Source organism: Perognathus longimembris, chromosome 12 (assembly GCF_023159225.1).
Source record: "Perognathus longimembris pacificus isolate PPM17 chromosome 12, ASM2315922v1, whole genome shotgun sequence".
Lineage (NCBI taxonomy): Eukaryota > Metazoa > Chordata > Mammalia > Rodentia > Heteromyidae > Perognathus > Perognathus longimembris.
Genome location: NC_063172.1, coordinates 39,194,490 through 39,220,139, shown reverse-complemented (window position 1 = coordinate 39,220,139; position 25,650 = coordinate 39,194,490). Strand labels below are relative to the sequence as shown.

Here is a 25,650-nt window from a genome sequence, read left to right as displayed (position 1 = left end):
TTTATTAGTCTCTTTTATGTGTCCCTCTCTATTCAGCTCCCTATGATTTTCTTAAAGAATGTTTGTCTTTATTCTAGCTATAGTCATCCCTTCTGTACTTATACTTACTTAGTTGTTTTGACTCTATTTGTCACTGGTGATGCTAATTAAGAAATAGTCATTTATTGCCTTCTATATGGGTTCATATTTGAATACATGTGCATGTAATATATCTTAAAAGTACAGTAATAACAGTGTAAACACAGATTACAGAATCAGTGTCAATGTATAGCTGTTGAAACTATCCTTCTGGGGTGTTTAGTTACCTAGTGCTTTCATTTGCTCATCACAGTATCTATACTCATGCTTCTTTCCTACTTTGGGACTTCCCCACCCCCTGCACCCTTTCTTGTTTCATCTAGTTCTCCATTCTCCCCACTTTTTAATTGCAGTTTCAGCCTTTGGTATCTTGTTCCCCTGGCAAGTCTGTATGCTTGTGTCATTTTATTTATTAAAACTCTCTATCTTCCTCTAACATTATTTTTAGCTGCCTCTTGGGATAATTCCTTCTGTTTATTGTAGGCATTTCAGACCATATGTTATGTTTCACTTCCTCCTCAAAAATTTCTTGTGCTATGTCTATGTTTGGTAATTTAGTCACTAATCTCAGTCACTTATTCACCCTTCAGTTTATGCAGACATAATAAGATGCTGTTCTTGCTGTGAAGAACCTCATGGTCTAATAAAGGGTAAAGACAATGAACTATTGTACAGTACAGTAAAGCTCTACCAGCAATATATAGGATACTATGGAATGGGAATATAGGCAGAGTTGAGTAGAGGGTCAGAGGAATGTCCTGCATTTTGAGGTAAAAAATGGAGTCTGGGAGAGATGACATCTAGATCATGAAAGAACCTTTCTGAAAGAGGAGCAGGACTTAACAGATCAAGTAAGGGAGCTCAAGAGTGAAAGATTTCATTTTCCAGAGTACCAGCTCTAGTATGCAGGAAAATAGTATACTGAAGGCAGGAGTCAGTATTTTAAGTTCAGCAAGGGCTTTAAGAAGGGCTTTATGAAGCAAGGACTATAACAATGAAGATTAAACAGTTGAATAAATATTGTTGTATGTCTGCTAAGGATTGAGGAGTTTTGAAAAGCATTAAGGAATTTAATAGTGAAGTGGCCTGATTTTCATCTTGTTAGGCTCTTTCAGTGACTATCAGAATAGATTTGGAGTTGAGTTATACATTCTAGTTCAAAAAAACAAATGTATTAACTTTATTCTCTGAGCAATTCATCAGCAATCCTGTAGCCACCATTTGTCATCTGTGTATTAGAAAATTTGCAGTAATTTCAATAAGTATTTTAAAATTGTGGTTGTGACCAGTATTTGAACACATAAGGAAGTAAATCAGTGTAGGCTAGGATGAGAAGTATTGTAGTGTTTTCCACATAGTGAGAATAAGCAGTTGAGACATGGCTCAAGTGATACAAGGCTCTTAAGGTCAAACTTAAGTACTACCCCATCACCCAGAAATGTTAGCATTATTTCCTGAAACTTTTTTTTTCTGATATGTACATATGTGTGCATAGTATCTGTAGGTAAATAGCGTAGAACACACAGATTTTTTATACAATATATTTCTTGCCCTAAGTTGTGATATAAAACTTTATAGATAATAATCTTTTAGGGTGATATGGATCTTAATATCATCGTAAAAGTTTAGCATACGAAGCTTTTTGTGAGTCATGGTAGAGAGAGAGGAGAAATGGAATCAGGTGTATTTTTTCTGGCATAAGTAAACTTGGTTGTGTAACTGATACGGCAGTTTTTAACTCCACATCATCTTTCTTGCTTGCTTAAAAAATCTTGGTCTGTGTATCTCCCTTTGGTGATTTAACAGATTATTTAGCTAACTATAACATAGATTCAAAGCATTTTAGTCAGTGATTCTAATATACAACTATCTTAAGAATTGCTGCTTTTAAGTGCTTTTAAAAATAACTCATTATGGGCTGGGGATATGGCCTAGTGGCTAAAGTGCTTGCTTCCTATACATGAAGCCCTGGGTTCGATTCCCCAGCACCACATATATAGAAAACGGCCAGAAGTGGCGCTGTGGCTCAAGTGGCAGAGTGCTAGCCTTGAGCAAAAAGAAGCCAGGGACAGTGCTCAGGCCCTGAGTCCAAGCCCCAGGACTGCCAAAACAAAAACAAATAAAATAACATTATTTAGAGCCATAATTTTGATTCTCTTTATTTGTAGGTGAAATGCAAAGTTGTGTGTATCAAGATTAACTTAAAGCACAGGTCTAGAAAACTGGTATATTTCAGAGATTAAAAATCGAGAGATATAAAAATATTTTCTCGCTCTTTCCTTAGGTATCTGCGTAAAGTATGTGTAATTTCACTGAAATGATTATAGAACGTTGATTTTGGAGGAGGGGAGGGGAGAGGTGGTGTTCCATGCTTGTAGGGCTTCCAGTTACTTAATGTTAACGCATGACATTCACCAGGGTGGTATTCTCAAGACTGTTCTAACCCCGTGAATACATCAGAGTGTTTTGGGCCTAAGTAAAAATCTCTAACTATTGTAAAAAGCTCTAACTATTGTTGTTCTTTACATTCCAGCATAAACCACACTCAGGTCACTGCTAAAATATTCCCTCATTCAAGAGGCCTTTCAGGATTCCTGTCTGAATTAAGCTCCTCTTTTTTCTTAACTGTTTCACATGCTTTATTTTCCTCTAGTATAGCATTCATCTCTCTCTCTCTCTTTCTTTCTCTCTCTCACCCACCGTCTCCTCCTCTCTTTCTTCCTTCTCCTGCTTGAATCACAACCCCAGCCTTTTACTCTGCTTTTTGTATTTGTTTATGGTAGTACTGCGGATTGAACTCAGAGTAAGTTTTGAACTTGAAATTGTTGAGAAGTTAGTTTTTAAGTGTTCAGAACTCAAGGTAAATTTTACAGAAGAAATCAATACATTCTGTTTGAAGGTAAATAAGTAATAGAAACAGCATGTTAACAAGAAAAAGAGATAAATACCAGAGAATTGAAAAGATTTGAATATGTTGTCATTAGAAGTGGGAAATGAAATGAAGGATACAATAAGAACTATTGTTTTAACAGTGAACTCCACAAACTACATAACTGTTTAATTTATGTGAAGGTGCAAATAATTACATACCTGTACATGAATGCATTAAGCTATATTAAAATTATATAATTTTGATAAAAATTGAAGCTTAATATAAAATAATAGTTTGTGAAGAAAGGTTTGAAATCAGGAATTATTGCTATAATAGCAATACAAATTTCAGGACCGATGATGAGAATATCTAAAAAAAATCAAATACCAATATTAGGAATCTCTGGAAACTAAATCAAGTCTTCTAGTACTCATTTGTTTATGTAATTAAGCATTCATACAGCTAGGTAATGTTACAGGAATTATTGAAATACCTTTAAGTTGAAATTGTGTTTTTAAATCCTACATTTTCCTTACTGTTTTACTCAAACAATTTGGGTAAATTTGAACTTATCATTTATTTCTAGGGAAATTTCTTATAAGTAAGAAATATCTACATTTCTGTAGCATTTTATACCATTGTGGTTTTTAATAGGGAAGTTTAATAATCTATGCTTCTGTACAACTACGAACTTGGGACTCTATTATTCGTTGTTAGTAAATTATTGTATGATTTAGATTTGTTAGGTGAGGCTTCAACAGATTATTAATTTACTTTTGCATGTCATGTTAAGGACAGTCCAATCTAGTAGTAGAGACTAGTTTTAATACGTGCAGCCTTAGCCGGGCGCCAGTGGCTCACGCCTGTAATCCTAGCTACCCAGGAGGCTGAGATCTGAGGACTGCGGTTCAGAGCCAGCCCAGGTCAGAAAGTCTGTAAGAGTCTTCTCACCTATTGACCACCAGAAAACCAGAAGTGGCGCTTTGGCTCATGTGGTAGTGTTATCTGAAGAGCTAAAGAGCTCACCGACAGCACCCAGGCCGAGTTGAAGCCCCATGATGGACCAAAAAAAAAAAAAAGAGCCTCAGTGTATGAAGATAATTTGTGGGAAGTAACTTAAGGGTTTTCTAAAAATCAATTACTATATAATTGGACACCTTTGTTTCAAATAAAGGAAAAGTACTTTCAACCTGTTATATATGAAAACAAAGCTAAACTAAAATTTATCAGGTTTTTTACTTCAAACTTTGCTTTTCTATATGTTAACAATGGAAAAAAGGAAATATAGATCCTATGGGAAGCAAACAGGAAATGAGAGGCTGAAAATCTGAGATAGAAATAAGTAGATAAGATTGTCTGTAAATTCAGAGGTCTATCAAAACCAAATGTGGGATAGAGGTGCTCAATAAGATGCTATATATACAAAAGATGAATTATCAGGAAGCAGAAATACTATATACTTTTAAGGCTATTTCTGGTAAAATCTTGAAGTCATCGGCAGAACTGATATTTCTTAATAGTATTTTATGCCTTGGGCTTGATAATAGCATGAGATTCCTCTATTTTTGATTATATTTTTATCTGATAATTGGAACTTTATAAATTAGTATAACTTTCAAATTTTTTCTCTGCTAGCTACAATTATTGTTTGACTTTCTAACATTGTTATATAGAATGATTAAAGAGATTGAAATAGCCATAGCAGAGAGGAATCTAGGGATGAATAGATGAATGAAGAGAGGAAGGGAGAAGAATACAGTCATAAAATTCAATGCATAGTCTACAAAATTAAGAAAATTGAAGGGAGGAGAATGGTCGGGAGGGATGGGGAAGAATAATAAAAGGGTTGACATGCATCAAGATGCATTGTATTCACGAATTGATTTGTTGAATGGTAACTCCTTTGTACATCTATTTAAAGACAATAAATATGTTTTGAAAGTGTAAAAAATGCAGTTAATACCTTTATAATTTTCTTATGTGAACATATATATATATTTAAAATTTAACTCGTAATTTTGCTGATTGTAATTTTTCCGATTGTGCTTATCTGTTGTCTTTTATCTTATTGCATTTTTATTAAAGATGGGAACAGAGAAAGGATCCTCATGGTAGAACCTATTATGTGGATCATAATACTCGAACTACTACATGGGAGAGACCACAACCTTTACCCCCAGGGTAATGTTGCATCTTTATCTTCATTTTTAGTTTTAACACGTGTAATTTTTAATTTATTTGTACGGCATTAGTTGCATAAAAGGTTCTAAAGATCAACTTAAAGAGGCCCTGCCAAATTTTTGGACAGTAGTTTCAGTGAAATAAACCACATATTATGGCCGTGAGTGGATGGGCCTAAATGAATGACTATTACATCGCGATTCTGTCAGCAAAGTAACAAAAGGTTATTTTGTTATGTCTTAGTCTTGATCTTTAATTTCAGTGAAGTACTAACTAGTTTTCAGTTTCTTATGGAATATTATTATTTATTTGTGATAGTTGGGAAAGAAGAGTTGATGATCGTGGAAGAGTTTATTATGTGGATCATAATACCAGAACAACAACATGGCAGCGTCCTACCATGGAATCTGTTCGAAATTTTGAACAGTGGCAATCTCAGCGGAACCAATTGCAGGGAGCAATGCAACAGTTCAACCAACGATACCTCTATTCGGTAATGAGTAGTTTATAACATGGGAATACAGCCTTTGTGTTTGCCATTGCTCTCTCTATTTTGGCCATGTTCTAAAGTGGAACAGACTACATTTCAGTTTTTTTAAGTTAAGTTTTAAAAAATATTGTTTCTGATGCATATATAGAGTGAGTACTCAAAATATTTCTTGCTTTGGGGCATTTCAGATTTTGAATTAGATATGCTCAATCTTTATATAATAAATAAGAAATTATGTACTGTGAATGTTGATTTGGTTTCTCTATGAGTCTTAGCTGTGAGCCTGAAAACCTTAGGGCAGCAGGACAAGGGTAGTAGATATAGTTCTGAAATATTTTCTACTGTAACAATTTCCTTAAATGGACTGAGGATAGTTATTTCAGTAGAATGATAAATTTGGGATATGAGTAGATAGATAGATAGAGCTACATTGGCTCACCATGCTATGAAGTAACCAAGTTCTGCTTTTTAGCTCACCTGTCCTTATGATGCATCATACTTGTGGCTTTGAGAAGATGGTGTGACTTCCCTCCAGTTCTGATTTCCAGAGTCTATGCGAGAAGAAAGGGAAAGGAGAACTGAAAGGAAAGACACTTTGTTCTTCTCTCATATTTAGCAAGCCCTTGCCATTTTCTTAGCAAGAGATATGCACACCATAGCTTTCTGCCTATTTCGCAGAACTTCTCACTCTACCAAAGCAGCCACAAGGCAGGATGAGAATTATATCCATAAGGATAAATGGTAGCTTCATTATTGAGAAAGAAGAGGTGAAAATATATACTGTTGTATATATACTGAGATATCTGTACCAGTATTCTAAGGTATCCATCATTGATATGCTTTATCAATAAGAAATTATTAAAGAATGACAACAATTTAGAACATGAGGACTGTTAAAGAGAATGAGAACCAGGGAAGGAAGAAGGGTAAAGTCAGAAGGTGAAGCAGGGGTGAATGTGATTAAAGTATTTTGTATCCATGTCTGAAAAGACATAATGAAATTCATTAAAAGTGTTTTAAAAATGGAGAAGAAAAAGTAATAGAGGGCATGAATTTGATCAAAGTAGATGGTATACATGTATAGAAACACCACAATGAGGCCCCTTTAAGTGTGCTAGTTAAGTGTGCTAATTAAGTGTGCTAGTATATGTGTGTGTTTACAAGTGATTATTTTAAAAATAATTTTATATTCAAAATTCATGATAGAATATTTTCTGAATACATTGATACATTATAATGTATAAACAGGCAGAAAATATGTAAATTCTACAAATATAGTAGTAGATAAAGCTTATTTCTACAAAAATGATTCTAGAATTTAATATTGTTTGTATTTATGAGCATTTGTTTTAAAAGGGCCCTGTTATAGTTCTGTTTTTAAATTTTTGTTTTGGTTTTATATTTTAAACAACTGCTTCCTTATTTAAACATCGTAATACTTACATGCTCCTTGCTCATCTTCTATCTCCTCTATAGATCATTATGGAAGGAATAGAATATTAAAATATTGATATCAATATGTTATTTCTAAATCTTTTTTGCAAAACTGGTAATATCAGTTGATTAGCTGCTATTATGCTTACAACTTTCTGATAATGGAATAGCATTTCATTAAAATGCATATTTTTTAAATTGTAAGATGCGACTGCCGTGTTGCCTTAGTATATTTCTACTGTTATACTGAAATTCTGTTGTTTTATTTCTGCACTCAATTCTTTCTCCAACCAGGCTTCAATGTTGGCTGCAGAAAATGACCCATATGGACCTTTACCACCAGGCTGGGGTAAGTTGATAGAATATTGATGAAAACAACTTGCAGGGTCTATAGTCAAATAGTTATGTAAATATTGCATCACTTTGTTTTTAGAAAAAAGAGTGGATTCAACGGACAGGGTTTATTTTGTGAATCACAACACAAAAACAACCCAGTGGGAAGATCCTAGAACTCAAGGGTATGTATATACTGCAGCTTTATTTAAGTCATCTTGCATATAACTGTACATCAAAACAATGAGCCTTTAGTACTTAGAAAATATTCACTTGGGAATTGCAACTTCTGTCTTTTAGCTTACAGAATGAAGAACCTCTACCGGAAGGCTGGGAAATTAGGTATACTCGGGAAGGTGTTAGGTATTTTGTTGATCATAACACAAGGACAACAACTTTCAAAGATCCTCGCAATGGGAAGTCATCTGTGTAAGTGAAAGTGTGAAGAATACCTTATATGGTACTTAATGAAAACATGGGTTTAGTCTCTAATGCAGCCTCAAATTGAGTAGGAAATTCTATTTTCCTGTTCAAGAAAACCTGCATAGGAGGCTGGGAATGTGGCTTAGTGGTAGAGTGCTTGCCTACGTGCATGAATCCCTGGGTTCGATTCCTCAGCACCACATACACAGAAAGTGGGTGCTGTGGCTCAAGTGGTAGAATTCTAGCCTTGAGCAAAAGGAAGCCAGGGACAATGCTCAGGTCCTGAGTCCCAAGCCCTAGGACTGGCTAAAAAAAAAAAAAAAAAAGAAAGAAAACCTGCACAAGTAATAACTCTAGTATCTCTGTCTTTGTTTTGTCTTATTCCAGAATGGCTTTGTGGCATATAACTATATAACATAAACTATTTTATATATTATACAACATATAACAATAGTAAATATATATTGTGATTAATAGCTGTCAAGGGTTGTTTTAAGAACTTTGTATCTATTAGTTCATTTTTAATCTTCCAATAGCTCCTTTAAGTAGTTATTTTCCTGTTTACCTAGTACATGGCTGAAACAAGCACAGCTAACTGCAATGTTATAAGGCCTGAAATAGAGCTGGTTTCAGAACAAAGCAATCTATCCCCAGTCTGTGCTCTTAGATGCCACATCATACTGCACCAGCAACATCTGTGAATAAGACTTGAGTAAAACTGAGTTTTCCAGATAAAGATTCCTTAATTAAGCAGTTCACAGATCTTGCCTTCATCCTTACTCATGTGTCATGTATGATCTCTTTTTATCACTTTAGAAAGCAGAAGCATGTCATAAAGTCTTTTGTAAATTCACAGTGTCAGATGTGTGCCTTCCTAACAGCTTTTATCACTTATGATTTTTCCTTGTTCTCAACTTGAGAACATGTCCACTATATCTCACCACCTTTCCCATCACCCGTTTGGTGTAATCTTCCATTTTCTTTTGTCTGCAGTGACATTGGAGTCTCTCTCTCTCTCTCTCTCTCTCTCTCTCTCTCTCTCTCTCTCTCTTGCTCTCTCTCTCTCCTTTCTGTTCACACCTTGTATGATGTTCTCCTGTTCTGTACAGAACAGACTGATTTTTAAAATTTCCAAATAGGAAGTCAATTCCTAGTACAAAAGTGTCCTCAGTATAGAGTCGAATCTCTATAATGACCTATCAGGCCTTGTAGAATTGGACTTGTTATCTCTCCAACTTGTTTTCCTATTTATTCACTATACACCACCTTCACAGGCCACCTGGCTGTATATACCTCAAACTCCTTATGCTTCTTTATTCCTTCTGCTTGTTATATTCTTTCTCTAAATACCTACGTGGCTTATGTCTTCTCCTTCTTCATGTTTTTGCTCAAATAGCCCTTGTTTATCAATCTACTCTTTGCTTCCCGTACCACTCCTAATCTTTGTCATTCTTCCTTCTCCTCCCTCTGGTATTGAAGACTGAACTCAGGGCCTCATGTTTGCTAAGTAAGTGCTTTACCACTTGATTTATGTTCAAGTCCTATCCTTTCTGCTTTTAAGAGAAATACCTCTCCTCTAAGTAGAAAGCCATTTATCAAACTCCTTTTTACACATACTGTATGTAGTTTACTTATTCCTGTGGTTTTGTCTCTCTCAGTAGTACTTACTTATTCCACAAAATACCTGTTTCACAAAAATGCACTTTTTACCTATTAATAAGTAATGCGTTCATTGTCTGGAAAAGTGAACATGCTACGCATTTAGTTAATTTTTGTTGAATTAACTTGAAGCTGACAATGTAAGAGAACACTCTTTCTACTCTTAAGTATTCCCTCAAGTTGTGCAAATTCTTTGTACCTACTGTTAGGCTATCTCTATCTAAATAGACAGCAGATTCAAGCCCTCTCCTATGAGGCAAATCCTGATTAAAAATAAACTCCTAGATTTCACCAGTCTGCCTCTTCTCTCACTGACTGATTTATGTGACCTAGTTGTAACTTCTTCCTAGAAATTTGTTCTTGCTTCATTTATTTTCTCCAGCAGTATTTTTTGCTCAGGATAGACTTGGGATTTGTTATAACTTTCTTCTGTGTCTTTCTTACCTACAGTGACTATCCTCATTTAAACTAAGGGATTAGCAAAGGCTTTATTTGAATCAAGTAGTCTGTAATACAGTTAAATTTTTAGCTAACTCCAATAAACCTATTAGGAAATGGGCAAAGGAGCTAAAGAGAGACTTCACAAGAGAAGATATAAAAATGGCAAAGAAACACATGAGGAAATGCTCAACATCCCTGGTGGTAAAGGAAATGCAAATAAAAACAACCCTGAGATACCACCTCACCCCAGTTAGAATGGCCTATACTCTAAACTCGGGCAACAACAAATGCTGGAGGGGGTGTGGGGAAAGAGGAACCCTTCTCCATTGTTGGTGGGAGTGCAAATTAGTACAACCACTTTGGAGAACATTATGGAGGTTTCTCAAAAAGCTCAATATAGACCTACCCTATGACCCGGCCATACCACTCCTAGGCATCTGTCCTAAACAGCAAACCCCAAGATATCAAAAAGACATTTGTACTTCCATGTTTATCGCGGCACAATTCACAATAGCCAAAATATGGAAACAACCCAGATGCCCCTCCACAGACGAATAGATCCAAAAAATATGGTGCTTATACACAATGGAATACTACATAGCGATTAGGAATGGTGAAATATTGTTATTCGCAGGGAAATGGTCAGAACTCGAACAAATAATGTTGAGCGAGACAAGCCTAGAACACAGAAAACAAAGGGGCATGATCTCCCTGATATATGACTGTTAACAAAGGGAGACGGAGAGACAGTAGAGACCAAGTCTGTGAATACTGTATATGTTCTTGATACATTGTATATTGTATATATGTCTACCTGACCTAGAGAAGGGATAGAAAAACAGGACGTAAGATATCACAAGAAATGTACACACTGCCCTACTATGTAACTGTACCCTTTTTGCACAACACCTTGTAAAAAAATTTGTGTTCAATTAATAAACAACAAAAAATATTTTTTTAGCTAACTAATTCCTTAAGAAAGCACTTGTTCCTCCATGAAGTGTGTGTATATTCTGGTGCTGTGATTGACCCTATGCTCAGCTTTCTATTTTATTGCATGTAGCTTTATTTCTCTCCTTGTAAATGACTTTCTTTAGTCATATGTAGGACTCTGGTACACTCTGATTTCATTTTGAATATTAAATACTCAATTCATTATGAATTAACATGTAGTTTGTTTTGTTTTTCTGTAGAACAAAAGGTGGTCCACAAATTGCTTATGAACGCAGCTTTAGGTGGAAACTTGCTCACTTCCGTTATTTGTGCCAGGTACTACAGTGGTAAATAAATCTTATCTTTATAATCATTAAGTCTGATCCTTATACTATATGTATACTGTGGCTTACATGATATTTTTGTTTTTAGTCTAATGCACTTCCCAGTCATGTAAAGATCAATGTGTCCCGGCAGACATTATTTGAAGATTCCTTCCAACAGGTAAGGAAACTTTTCTTGTACTGAAAAAACAACTTTACAATGAATGGGAGTTGAAGATTTGGGTACCATTTCCTGAATGATCACTTTAATAATAATAGTTGTATTAAACCTCACCATGCATTCATTGAGTGATTGACATTTGCATCTTATCTTTGTTATTTCATCCATCCTCACAGTATCCTTTTGAGATCCTGTTTCTTTCTCTCTCTCTCTCTTTTTTTTTGGTGGTCATGGGCTTGAACTCTGGGCCTGGGAACTGTTCTTGAGCTCTTTAGCTCAAGGCTAGTGTTCTACCACTTTGATCCACAGCACCACTTCCAGTTTTCTGGTGGTCAATTGGAGTTAAGAGTCTCACGGCCTTTCCTGACCAGGCTGTCTTTGAACCACAATCCTCAGCTCTCAGCCTCCTGAGTAGCTAGGATTACAGGCATGCACCACCACCTCGTGACCCTTTCTCCTTTTTATATGTAAAGGTGTTGAGACTGAGAGACAATTACTACATCATGAATTTAGATGTCTATGTACTCAATGAACAGTACACAACTTTTAGATCAAGTTGATCTGTTTCAGTACTTACTTAGCTAAGAATTTATTACCTCAAACAAAAAAGGTATTGATAATGCTCACAAATTTAAATTAAATTGGCAGATACTGTATTTCATTTGAACTTTCCATTAGTAGCTACTATTAATAAGCTAATGATAAATTTAACAGAGACTATTAGTAACTCTAATAATTCATTCCCACCTTTAGGTTTCTTTTTTAATATCATGATCATAGAGCAACCTTATCTGAGCATGCTGTTTAAGATGTCCATCCCTGCTCACCCTCTTCATAGTCACATTCTAGCACTTATCCTACTTTATTCTTTCTCATAAAACTTGATACCTCATGTGTTGGATTTTCTTGGTCTCCCTTACTGGAATGTAAGCTCCATGAGAGCATGGCTATTTACCTTATTGTTCTTTGCCTAGTACTTATAGACTAAGTGACATGATCATTAATGTAGCTACTATGAATCTTTTTTTATGTGTGTGTGAGTTAATAAATTCCTAGCAAATTAAGTGTTTCACTTTTCTAAATACCTTGCTCCAAGGTGTTGAGCTGATTTTAGTAATTATATCTAAATTCTTGTTGATTTTATTTTCCTTTATTCTGTCATGGGGAGCAAATTGTAGTCTTTTATAGCTAGATGGGATGGAGCCTATAACTGCCCCTGAAGAAGCCTGCTGGTAAAATGTGCTCTGTCTTAGACCTGCCAGTCTTGACTGAGTCTTGCTGTGTGGTTCTGACATGTGTGGTGGAAGTAATTCATTTTTATCCACAGGTGAAGCCTACTTATTTTTAATGTTGATTGTTAACTTAGCAAGTATGAAAACTTGGTTAATTACTAAGGTATTTTATAGTTTATACAAATGTATCATTACTTTCCTAATAAGCATTGAGATGAGAAATATAAGCTGGATATAAAACAAATTATTTTGCTGTTTAGCTCTTGCTGTTCAGAAAAAATTACAGGTCACTTATTGGTACAGTTTTGAGGAATGAGGAGAAAGTCTGTTTTGTAATTACTTAAAAGTGTCCTCACTGGGCCCTAGTGGATCATGCCTGTAATACTAGATCTTCAGGAGACCGAGATCTGAGGATCGCAGTTTGAAGCCAGCCTGAGCAATAAAGTCCCTGAGACATCACCAAGTAATCACAAGAAAACAGGAAGTGGCTCTGTGGCTCAAAGTGTTAGAGGGCTAATTGGAGCAAAAAAGCTCAGGGATAGCACTGAGGCCCTGAGTTCAAAAAAGAAATCTTTTGGGGCTGGGGATATGGCCTAGTGACAAGAGTGCTTGCCTTGTATACATGAGGCCCTGGGTTCAATTCCCCAGCACCACATATACAGAAAACGGCCAGAAGTGGCGCTGTGGCTCAAGTGGCAGAGTGCTAGCCTTGAGCAAAAAGAAGCCAGGGACAGTGCTCAGGCCCTGAGTTCAAGGCCCAGGACTGGCCAAAAAAAAAAAAAAAGAAATCTTTTGTATTAAACTCTTTTTTCTTATCACTAACCCAAAGTATAACTACCATTGAATATTAAAAGAGGAGATGATTGTATAAAAGTGAGTCAATGAAAATTTAGTAGATTGATGTGTTCATTTAGAGATAAGACACTATCATTTGAAAATATAGTTTAAGTATAGATTGAATTATTTTAGAAGTCACTTATACTCTGTGTATACTTAAATAATCATGTTTTTTTAATTAGATCATGGCATTAAAACCATATGACTTGAGGAGGCGATTATATGTAATATTTAGAGGAGAAGAAGGACTTGATTATGGAGGTCTGGCAAGGTAAAATTAAACACATCTGTTTTGAAATAAGCATTCTTATTATATACAGTGAATATGCATTTAAAAAGATGAACTATACAATTAGAAAATATAAGATTGATTTTAGTGGTGAGCATGTAGTTGTGAGTAGTGTAGCCTAGCATGCATGAGAACTTGAATTTCATTTCCTGCATTCCCAATTAAATAAGGTAGGAAGGGGGAGAGGGGAAAAGTGAAAGGCAAGAGGGTAAATGATTTGGCTATTTTATATGTTGTAGACATTTTTCTGTATCAATGTAATAAAAATACCTATATACCTAGCTAATACAACTCTTATACTATTGTTTCCTTAATTCTAAATTCTTTATTTGATTCATGTGCTCATAGGCTGGATCCATAATTAAATGTTTTATTCAGGAGTTCATGAGCTAGCCAGGTGCCAGTGGTTTACACCTGTAATCCTAGTTATTCAGGAGGCTGAGATCTGAGGATTGAGGTTCAAAGCCAGGCCAGGCAGAAAAGTCCTTATACTCTTATTTCCAGTTAACTACTCAAAAACTGGAAGTAGAGCTGTGGCTCAAGTGATAGAGCACCTAGCCTTGAGCACAGAGAGGCTCAGTGACAGTGCCCAGGCAAACATAAAAGCCCCAGGACAAACATAAAAAGGTTTAAAAAAAAGTTCACAGATTGTATATTCCTAAACTTGCATGTCTGAAAAAAGGATTTTCTATTGCTTTTTATATGATTAGCCAACTTACCTAATATAAATATCTCAAATAATGCTTCTCCAATACTCTGTAGGCATTGCTTCACTATTCTAGCATTGAATGTAAGTAAGTATGAAGCTAGCCCCTGTAGGAAACGTGTCTGAGTCTGCACACACAGTCCCTTACTTTAAGGTTAATTTCATTGTTGATTGCTTATATCTTTTTTTAAGGAACAAATTAAGATCTTCCTTAATTTCAAGGAAATTTCTTCTACTATATCTTTGAATATTTTTTTTCTGTTCCATTTGTTCCATTTTTCTTCAGGAACATCAATCATGGGTATGTGGAATCTCCTCTGTCAGTCTTACATGTCTGTCATTTCTCTAATCATTTTTATATCTATGCTTTTCTATTTTGTTTTGAGTTTTCTTGAGCCTATCCTTATGTCACTACAGTACTGCCCTACCTTTTACTGCTTCTAATGTGATTTTTTTTCTTCATTGGTGGTTTTACCTTTTTTATTTTCTTTTGTAGGTTCTTCTAGCTCATCTGTTGTGTCATAATTTTCAACCTCTATGTCCCTTCAGTTCATTTGAGTGTAGAGAAGGATATGTTGATTGTTAACTCTTCTGTCTCTTGCTGGTTAGGAATTTTTCTCCTTTGTGCTAGTACAAGACAAAGGTTAATTGCCATATTGTAATCATTCATTTGAATAGCTTTGGTTTCCTCTGGAGTCCTGGTTGCTGATAATGATCTGAAGTTATGGGAAATGTATGCTTTCTTTGTGTCTAGACACATTCTCACTTGACTTGGTCAGTGCTCTTCCCTGGGGCATATGTTATTTCAGTCTCATCACTGAGGAAAATCACCTGCTTCAAGGACTGTTTGGGGACTGGATTTATTTTTGTAAATTAGTATTAATCAGTTTTCCAGTTGGTTTTGTTTAGAAACTCCCTGTATCCTTTAAGCAATGTCAAGTATTATGGTTTAAAAGCTTTTTTTCAAAATAACAAAACAAAACATTTGTAAATAAGTTGCTAGGCCATACAAACCTGCATAGAAGTGGCCTAAGGTGGTTTAAAAATTTTCAAATTGCTTAATAATATTAAAAAAAATGCCCAGATAATGCTTGAGAATCAATATTTATGGCTTTTCTTTGCAAACAGAGACCCACATCCCAGTCTTTGACTAGAATATACACTGTTTTACTATAGTGCCCAGCACTAGCCAATCACTGGAGGGCTAGCATCATGTGCCAAGATTATCCTTCCTTAGAGACAGTAATATCAGCTGGGCTATAATGAGGAATGGGGGATTGTGACTAAGCAGATAATGTTAAGTGTGCTCACTGATCAACTAGCTTATAAATTGGGAATCTTCTTCAGAGGAAATTGTTGTTGAAAGGGCGTTTTGTAAATTGAACTTACAAATGATTAAAAATACAAAATACTAAAAAGTTAAAGTTTAGTTATCACATCTAATATTTTAATTCTGGTTCCTTTTAAATATATTGACAACAGTTGTAAACTGTCCTTTCATAGAAGTGTGCCATGTATTGCAGTATCACTAGCAAATATGGAAAACAGTTGTGGGGGTTAAGGAGTAGCACAGTGAGACAGCCTTTGCCTAGTGTGCCTAAGGGCCCAGCTATGATCCCTACCACCACCCCACCCCCCACAAAAAGCCCTGTTGTAAATAAATCCTAAAATGCCTGTAAGAATTAAGGACACACACACACACACACACACACAGACAGACATAGCTTTTAACTTCATGAAACTTAACAGTCCAGTGAAAGTGGTTTTTGTTATACAAAGAATTCAGTGACTAATATAGGTAATATTTAGAAATTGCTTAAAAAATTGCTGAAGTTGTATTTTCACATGCATGCATTGAGAAAAAGGTAGAATCTACATGATTGAATGGATGTTGAAGAGCCATATCCAAATAAAAAGGTGTTACAGAAAAGAACCTGTATATTTAAGAACAGTGATTTTGTAGTTAGCCAATAGAGGAACCATCAGATAGCTTGAATGGAAAGCCAGATCATAGAATAGCTTAGATGGAGGAGGGCTGAAGCATTGGCAGTGGAACTGTTAAAGGCTTTTGAGAACAGATACGATGAGCATGTATAAGTCTATTTAAGATTTCTTTGTAAATTCACAAATAAATGAACGCTGAAACAAAAATTCACTTATTTTCTTATAGAGAATGGTTTTTCTTGCTTTCACATGAAGTTTTGAACCCAATGTATTGCTTATTTGAATATGCGGGCAAAAACAACTATTGTCTACAGATAAATCCAGCATCAACTATAAATCCAGACCATCTTTCTTACTTCTGTTTCATTGGTCGCTTTATTGCAATGGTGAGTTCCCAACTTTTAGCTATTTTATTTAAATGCTGCTTATTTGAAAAGCATTTTATGAGAACATTAGTAAGAGAAGCTGAGCATTATGTTTGTTATTCACTTCTTTGTTTCTTGAGATAATGTCTTGTTATTCAGGCTAGCCTTGAACTTACGATCCTCCTGCCTCCCAAATACTGAGGTTATAGGTATGCCACTATACTTGTCATTCATACATTTTGTTACTAAGAAAGTTTACTTTGTAAGAGAATATCAAATTTAGCTTATTGGGCTTGGAATGTGGTCTAGTGGTAAAGTGCTTGCCTAGCATACATGAAGTCCTGGGTTCAATTCCTCAGCAACATGTATACAGAAAAAGCCAGAAGTGGCACTGTGGCTCAAATGGTAGAGTTCTAGCCTTGAGCAAAAAGAAACCAGGGAGGGTGCTCAGGCTCTTGAGTTCAAGTCCTAAGACTGGCACCAAAAAAAATCAGATTATTACTATGAAGAATACTTCAATAGCTGATTAATATCTAAAAGTCATTTTCTACTTAGGCCTAAGTATATATGATTTCTTTATAATAAAAGGAAAGAAAATCTGAGTTATCTCTTAAGTGGCTTGATGTTTTTTGGAATTTGCAGAAATCCTGTGAAATGATTGTCTTTTGAGAAGTATATGCATTTTTTTGGGAATGGATTATCCATTAATTCATTTAACAAGTTATTTATTTATTGAGAGCCTACTATATTGGCATGCCTTGTTCTTGGCCCTGGGGGTCAAGGAAAGACACAATTCCTACTCCTAGGGATCTACATTTATGAGAGGGAGCAAAATAATAAATGTAAATATGTGCTGGAGGCGGGGAAAGAGTGTATTGCTTTTTTGCATATTGTGGTTAGAGGAGGCCTCTAAATACTGACTTAGGAAAAGAAACATGAAGAAGACAAGGGATTAATTCTTGAAGATGTCTTGGAGAAGAACATTTTAGGCAGAAGCAATAGCAAGACAGAGTCTTCAAGGCAGAGGTAGTTTTGGTAGAGAAAGAGAATATGACTGGAACAGAGCATAGGAAGAGAGTGTGGTAGGAAATGGGACCTAAATTCTGTGTGGGACTTTTAGAAATTCACATAAAGATTTTGCACGAACAGTTAACAATATAAATTAAGTAACATGATTTAACTTAAATGCTATTAAGTTTGCTTTGCTACTCTATAGAAGAAAGATTATATATAATAATTGGTGGCAAAGGAAAGCAAGGGTAGAAACAGGAAGACTTTTTCATAATAAATTCATAAATGTCAGTGTTTTAGTGAGGTATGGTAACCACAATATTACCAGGGCTGAATTCTGGGTATATTATGAAGTTAGAACTTAAAAGAATTTTCTGACTTATTAGATGCAAACCAAGTATGGCACCAGAATTTATGGCTTGCATATCCTGTTGAAGTTGCCATTTCCCAGAGTAGGCAGGGTTGTAGCAAGAGCTAATATCAGGGATGGGTGAAATCAAGCCTATAGATTTAGCTTGCTAAGTTTGGGATATATGTAGACATCCAAGTGGAAATGTAAAATAGGTCATTAGATATTTAAACTGAGAAGAATGATACATTATCTAGGCTAGAGAGAGGCATTTGAGCATTCTGGGCTTTTAATATTCTCCATAAAGAGAGTACTAAAGCCTTTAGGATTATTTCAAGAAGTATTTGGACAGAATTTCTGGAGACATCCGTAAGTGAATGAAATGAGAAGGAATCAGCAAAAGAACTGAGGTAGGAAAATAGAAGAGTGGTTCCTACAAGACAAAGGAGAAAGAAAATTTGTCAAAATGAAATGTTATTGAAAAGTCTTGAAATTAAATGAACTCTGAGTTGACTGGTTTGTCAAGGTGAAAGGTATTCATGAGTAGTAGGTTGGAAAGATTGATAAGAGGAAAATTGAGAGAATGGAAGAAGTAGTGACAACAAACATATGGTATTCTTTTAATGAGTTTGCTCTAAAGGATCATAGAGCTGTAACTAGTTAGAAAGGTATACAGAATTAAGGTGGGAGGGGGTGGAATAAACATTTATATAACTGTTGCTGGTGGCTCATGTGTGTAATCCTACCTACTCAGCAGGCTGAGATCTGAGAATCATTGTTCAAAGCCAGCCTAGGCAGGAAAGCCTATGAGACTTTTAATTCCAGTTAACTTCCAGAAAAGCTGGAGGTAAAGCTCTGGCTCAGGTGGTTAGAGTGATAGCCTTGAGCACAAAAGCTCAGAGACCTCACCCAGACTCTTGATTTCAAGCCCCAGGACCAGCACACAGACACACAATTTGTATTGCTGATAATGTTGAATAAGACTGTCATGAGGTCAGTAATACAAGGAATATGGAAGTAATGGCCTATGTAAAAGAGAGAGTACATGCTTTGTTGTACACAGAAGATAATACAAAGCTTTTTCATAATAAAATTCATGAATGTAGGTGATTTAGTGAGAGTTGGTAGAAACATTATAGGAGTTCTCTCCCAGTTGTTTCCTCAGTGAAATATGAAGTCAGATCAACTCAAATGAAGACTGGAGAGGAGTTATTGAGCAGAAAGTAATAGGAAGGGAATAGTCATGAGAGTGGAGAAATATTTTATCCTAGCAAAACTAAGCTTTCGCTTTTAGGTTATTGGTTAATGAACTAAGCTTGATATATGCATTTCTGGCATATTTTTGCCATTTATGTGTAGGTATTGAGTAAAATCAAACTTGAAATTTAGCTAGGCTGGGGATTTTGTGGGAAATGTAGTAGGGAAGGGTTTAAACAGGTACATAAGGGAATAATTTTAATGATTGATAGAACCAAAACTCAGGTAGGGGAGCCTAAGTTAATGAGGGAATAGAAAGACAGTAATAATGTATTAGTGTCACAGATTTTTTTAAATTCCTCAGGGTCAAAAATTTCTGGGAGATGAGTAGTTTCTTTTCTTAAGAGATTACTATTACTATGAATGGAGGTGCTGTGCTCCTGAAAAATAAGAAAGAAAATAAGAAATAAAAGTGGGTGAGGGGCTGGGGATATGGCCTAGTGGTAGAGTGCTTGCCTTGTATACATGAGGCCCTGGGTTCAATTCCCCAGCACCACATATACAGAAAACGGCCAGAAGTGACGCTGTGGCTCTAGTGGCAGAGAGCTAGTCTTGAGCAAAAAGAAGCCAGAGACAGTGCTCAGGCCCTGAGTTCAAGCCCAGGACTGGCAAAATAAATAAATAAATAAAAGTGGGTGCTTTCCATCTGCACAGAAACTTTTTTATTTCTGAATTCAGTTATGTTAACTTACAAGACATTAGGAAGAGTATTTTTATTACCAACCCCTCCTACTTTTTCTAAAACATCTTTTATCATCCTAATACTTAATATATTTTTTGTGATTTATGCCATTTACTTTATTTTTCTGACTTCAGACAGCTTCATGATTTGAGTTATTATTAAACTATAAATAAGAAATTACTTTGTAATTATTGTTACTTAAAATCAATTTTACATAACATATTTTGCTTTCTTTTGCAGGCACTATTTCATGGAAAGTTTATTGACACTGGTTTCTCTTTACCATTCTACAAGCGTATGCTAAGTAAAAAACTTACTATTAAGGATTTGGAGTCTATTGATACTGAATTTTATAACTCTCTTATCTGGATAAGGTTTGAAGATTTTTTTTCAGTAATCCATTTTCTTGAAACACACTTAATCATTTTGTTAATTAGAATGTATGTATAGTATATCTCCTATATATGTATGGATATGTATGTTATTTGTTTTATCTAGGGATAACAACATAGAAGAATGTGGCTTAGAAATGTACTTTTCTGTTGACATGGAGATTTTAGGAAAAGTTACTTCACATGACCTGAAGTTGGGAGGTTCCAATATCCTGGTGACTGAGGAGAATAAAGATGAATATATTGGGTAAGCTGATAGACTAGCTTGAGCTCAGTTATACATTAAAACTTAATCCTCAGTCTGTATTACTAATTTTATTACTGCAAATAAACTTGGGAAAATACTAATGTTCTTAAAATGACAAAATACATAGCAGTCTTTATTTTGTCACTGCCATTTGTTGTAAGCATTCTACTTTTGACCAGGTAAAGAACCATTGAGTATTGACATTGTAAAAGGGCTTGCAACGAATGTGCAGACCTTCAGTTTTAGTTGAAGGTACCGAGGCTCTGTTAGGCAGGAACAAAACCTTGATTTTTGTTTTTTAAGATGGGGGTCCACATTGTGCTATGGGCTATAGTTTGCTCACTTGTAAACTACTAAATAATTATCTTAAATTTAGCATGTCCAAAATAAAAGTTCTCATTTTTTCTCCCTATAGTCTCTTCCTAACCCATTTCTATTCTCATGTTACTACCATTCTTACTCTCATCTTCACTGGATTTGGGCTTTCATTTTTGTTTTTTCCTGTCAGGTTTTTGTGGGGGGTTTTTGTTTTTTATTTTTAAAATAGGATCATATCGTTCATGTTACTCTAGCTTGTTTTTTCCATCTTTCACATCAGTAGAGATTCACCTCATTTTCTAATACCTACATAAATTAAAGTATATTTACTACATATTGTCTGTAATTTCTGTTACTAGGAGTCATTCAGCTTAGTGCCCAGTTTGGACCAGTACAAGCAAGACAGCAGAAAGCTGCCTTAAGCATGAATCCACACTCCATGTTGCTTTTCTCTGGAGTAGATCTACAGAAATGAGATTATTGGGTTAAATACTAAACATTTACTGTGTTACTTTCTTGGAAGGTTATAGCAATCCTTTATTCTTGTCTTATTAAGTTAAATGCATACTTCTTAGCATGTGGGGCCTCTTGTTCCCTATTTGTTTGCTAAGCCAGTCATTTCTAAGAACTAAGAGAAATTACCAGTCCTTGATTTCTTCTTTGTATATCTTTGTAATTTCTGAGGTATTTTTGGTTTGCTTTGTTATGCCATGAGTACTGGAAATTACAATATGTTTATATATTTTGAAGAAAATGTGTTCATGAAGAGAGTATGTAGTATATACCTAAGCTTTTTAAAACTCCTAGCAATAACCAATAAATAGAATGTCTTATGCATTTAAGAAAATGCTTTCAGTGATCTGAAATAAAGGTTTATCATAACAGGTTTATCACATTATGTAGCTGTACTTGGAACTTTTTCTGTTTTGTGTTAACTATATCTTAAAATCTTATCTGTGTAGTATCTGCTCTAAAGACCTGATAATCTAATCCTGAATACAAGTTCTGGAGGATTCTGTCTCAGTCTTAAGTAAAGCAGACTTTAATCTTGTTTTTTAATCTTTTGAAAACTGTGATGTTACCCTTCTCTTAGCTGATACCTTTAGGGAGCAAAATAGTCCCTCTACAAATTGGAGTAAATGAATGGTAGAAATATGTATGAAGTATTGTCAGCATTGAGTGTTAGAAAGGAACTATCAGTTCTGCTGAGTGAAGGCAGGAAATCTCTTCATAGGATTTTGTGTGTGAGTTAGGTCTTAAAACATCTATGAGGGACAAGGTAACAAACAGTACAAGAAATGTATCCAATGCCTAACATAGGAAACTGTAACCTCTCTGTACATCAGTTTGATAATAAAAATTTGAAAAAACAAAACAAAACATCTGTGAGAAAGCTAGGCTCTGGTGGCTCATGGCTGTAAACTTAGCCTCTCTGATGGGTAGGATCTGAGTGATTGCCCTTTGAAGCCAGCCAGGGCAGTCTGCAAAACCTGTCTGTAGTTAACTACCAAAAAGCCAGAAGTGGAGCTGTGGCTAAAGTGGAAGAGCACTTACTTTGAACACAACGATAGGGACAGTGCCCAGGACCTGAGTTCACACAACATCTGTGAGAATTTACATGACGAGGAATTTTTGGAGAGGTGGAAAATAAAATAACAAGAACATAGGAAATAGATTAGTATCTACAACTTCAGTGTTTAGGAATGTTATAAGAGGATGAGAGCCAGGTGTCAGTGGCTCATACTTGTAATGCTAGCTACTCAGGAGTTGATATCTGAGGACCATGGTTCGAGGCCAGCCCAAGCAGGAAAGTTCCTTTGAGACTCATACTCCAATTAACCACTCAAAAATACGAAGTGGTGCTGTGGCTTAAGAGGTAGAGTGATGGCTTTGAGCGCAGAGGCCCAGGGACAGCACCTAGGCTCTGAGTTCAAGCCCCACAACCAATCAAAACAACAACAAAGGTGAGAAATGGTGCCTAGACGGGAGCTTAAAATTATACCAGATTTCAACTTTCTGTAAGGAAACTACTGTTCTAAAACATCTCAATTTTTACTCTGAATTATAAGTAGACATTATAAACTGAGATAGCACAGTCAGAATTATTTTGAGAATGACAGTTATGGTTTGTTGAAGATAAACTGGGAGATATTTGACAAAGGAAGTAATTAGAGATCAGAATACTCGAGGTCACTTCAGTAATCTAGTAATGAGACTTGAAATATAGCCAGCTATAGAACTTAAAAAACGACAGGATGGATTACTGACGATATGACATGAATAGAGAGATACAATGTCATTATTGATTAATTTGAAGTTACCAACATTGATTAATTTGAAGTTACCAATGTTCAATCAGAATTGGAATGAACAATCCAGGAGGTACTGTGTAAGAGTTGGGAATACTAACGTCTGTTGCAGGCGGTTGAGGTAGCATGAATGCTGAGAATATATCCTGTTTGACAATTAGACCTTTGGTAACATTTGTGAAGAAATTTTTTGGTTCTTGAAAAAGATATTGGAAGCTAGACTACCATGGTTTCTTAAATTTGGGTTGGGTAGGAAGAGAGAAGGTTGGTACAAAGAATCTATTCCCTCTTAGAAGTACAGTAATTCAAAGGAGAGGGAGAATAGTTTAAGACTCCCTCGGTTGAAGGAACAAACACCTCTGAGTGTTGTTTTTGTTTCTGGTGGGTTGTGGAGCTTGAATTCAGGGCCTGGGGACTGTCCCTGAGCTTTCTCCACCACCACCACCACCACCCCCACCACCCCCCAAGGCTAGCCATAGCTCCATTTACAGTTTTCTGGTGGCTAATTGGAATAAGAGTTTCACAGACTTTCCAGCCTAGGCTGGCTTCCAACCGTGATCTTCAGATCTGGGCCTCCTGAGTAGCTAGGATTACAGATGTGAGTCACTGGCATCTGGCCTAGGCAAAGAACTGATGAAAACCAACTTCCGTAGTACACAAAATGAAAAGATAGAACTGGAGTTGCATTGGATAGATTGTTCTCTGATACCTGCTCATATTGATTCTCCTCTTTAGGCAGTTTGTACTGTTTAACCAGAAGATCATATAGCCAGACCTATCCTTATACATAGATCATTGACAGAATTTCTTCCTCCTTTTTTTGTCCTACTTCCCTATGCTGTGGCTATTTTAAATATTTTCCGAATATTCCATTTTGATCTTGATACTTTCTTTTTGTTTTGAAATTTGTTCTCCAACAAACAAGCACATAAAGAACCTATTCTCCAGTTTTAATCCTTCCAGACTATGAAACTATACAAAAACATGGACCAAGGCCAGATTATCATTTCAGGTTATCAGGGTAATCCTCGAGCCATTTTTCAAGTCCTTGGCAAAGGCAGCCTTTTAAAGACAAGCCATTCCCTTCCTATGCCAACACACATTATTTGGAGTTGTGTACATATTAGCAGGAACTAGTGCTGAAATTTTATTAGTGTACTGATAGGAACCTATTGACTTAAAACTAACAGCAATCCCTGATTTCACATACTATTTCATACTATTTCCATATATACATGCATACATAAATATATGTGTGTTGTATCTACCTATATATAGGCATACATACATGTATACATGTGTGCTGTGTATATATGTGTGCTGTCTATGTGGTATATTAAGAGAAAGAGAAGGAACTTAAGAAATTAATGGTTCTTTTAATGCTTTAACTTCACATACAGATGACCTTTTTATCAAATACCATCTTTATTTTCAGCTTAATGACAGAATGGCGTTTTTCTCGAGGAGTACAAGAACAGACCAAAGCTTTCCTTGATGGTTTTAATGAAGTTGTTCCCCTTCAGTGGCTACAGTACTTTGATGAAAAAGAATTGGAGGTTAGGCTCTTTTATTATGCTATTGTAGAAAACATATTAATGGGGGAAGGGGCTGTGTTGATGCCTTGTTTTCTTTCCTTTTCCTTTCTATTCTAACACAAGGTTTCTCTGTGTAAACCAAGTGAACCTCCGGCTCAGTCTTCCTGCCTGTACCTCTGCCTCTCTGTGCTGGGAGCACAGGCCTGGCCCACCATGGCTGGCTTGTTTTGGTGCTTTTTTTTTGGACAGTGTCTACACATTTTAAAAGCATATATAACACAGTCTTCAAATACTTTTCATTTGTCTAAATCTTTAGGTGGCATTAATTCTAGCATTTGGTAAGTGTCTTGATTATATTCTCTGAACTAGAATGTATCATGAACACAAAATCATGCATCAGTGTCACCTACTATCAGTCATAAGGAATGATTTTAACATTATTAATAACTTGAGGACGTTTCTGAGATTTTAGTTTAGTACTTTTAAAGCTTAGAATTTTAAGTAATGAATTCTTAGTGCTCTTTAACTGTATGTTGGTTTGTTAGTAGGTCAGAAATTCTTTTTGTCTGTTTGTATGTGTTAAAGTACATATAAAATTTATCATCTTAACCATTTTAGTAATATCAAGTATAATCACATCCTTATGTATCCAGCCTCCAGAATTCCTGCATGTTGTAAAACTAAAACCCTGTTCATATGAACAATTCCTCATACCCCTCATGCCTGGTGACCACTATTCTAAAGATCTGTACTTTAAATGGAATCATGCAGTATTTGTCTTTCTGTGACTATTGATGTCATTTACCATGAAATGTTGTCCATTCTGTAC

At 35.6% G+C, this 25,650-nt stretch overlaps 1 protein-coding gene and 1 long non-coding RNA gene across 6 annotated transcripts in view; one reads left to right on the top strand and one right to left on the bottom strand.

The window, feature by feature from the left end:
* Wwp1 (WW domain containing E3 ubiquitin protein ligase 1) overlaps positions 1-25,650 on the top strand; it is an 84,446-nt gene that overhangs the window by 45,468 nt on the left and 13,328 nt on the right. For all 5 annotated transcript variants that reach the window (XM_048358722.1, XM_048358718.1, XM_048358721.1 and 2 more), the window contains exons 10-21: positions 5,036-5,131; positions 5,450-5,624; positions 7,350-7,404; positions 7,489-7,573; positions 7,689-7,817; positions 11,105-11,180; positions 11,277-11,348; positions 13,600-13,688; positions 16,583-16,742; positions 20,261-20,394; positions 20,519-20,659; positions 24,722-24,842. In XM_048358722.1, coding sequence (XP_048214679.1) covers positions 5,036-5,131; positions 5,450-5,624; positions 7,350-7,404; positions 7,489-7,573; positions 7,689-7,817; positions 11,105-11,180; positions 11,277-11,348; positions 13,600-13,688; positions 16,583-16,742; positions 20,261-20,394; positions 20,519-20,659; positions 24,722-24,842 — 1,333 coding nt within the window. The remainder of the gene's footprint in view (positions 1-5,035; positions 5,132-5,449; positions 5,625-7,349; positions 7,405-7,488; positions 7,574-7,688; positions 7,818-11,104; positions 11,181-11,276; positions 11,349-13,599; positions 13,689-16,582; positions 16,743-20,260; positions 20,395-20,518; positions 20,660-24,721; positions 24,843-25,650) is intronic.
* Positions 373-10,735, bottom strand: LOC125360681. Its single transcript, XR_007212789.1, has 3 exons — positions 10,726-10,735; positions 9,894-9,896; positions 373-1,985 (listed from the first exon to the last, which is right to left on the bottom strand). It is a non-coding gene; the product is annotated as an uncharacterized LOC125360681 (long non-coding RNA).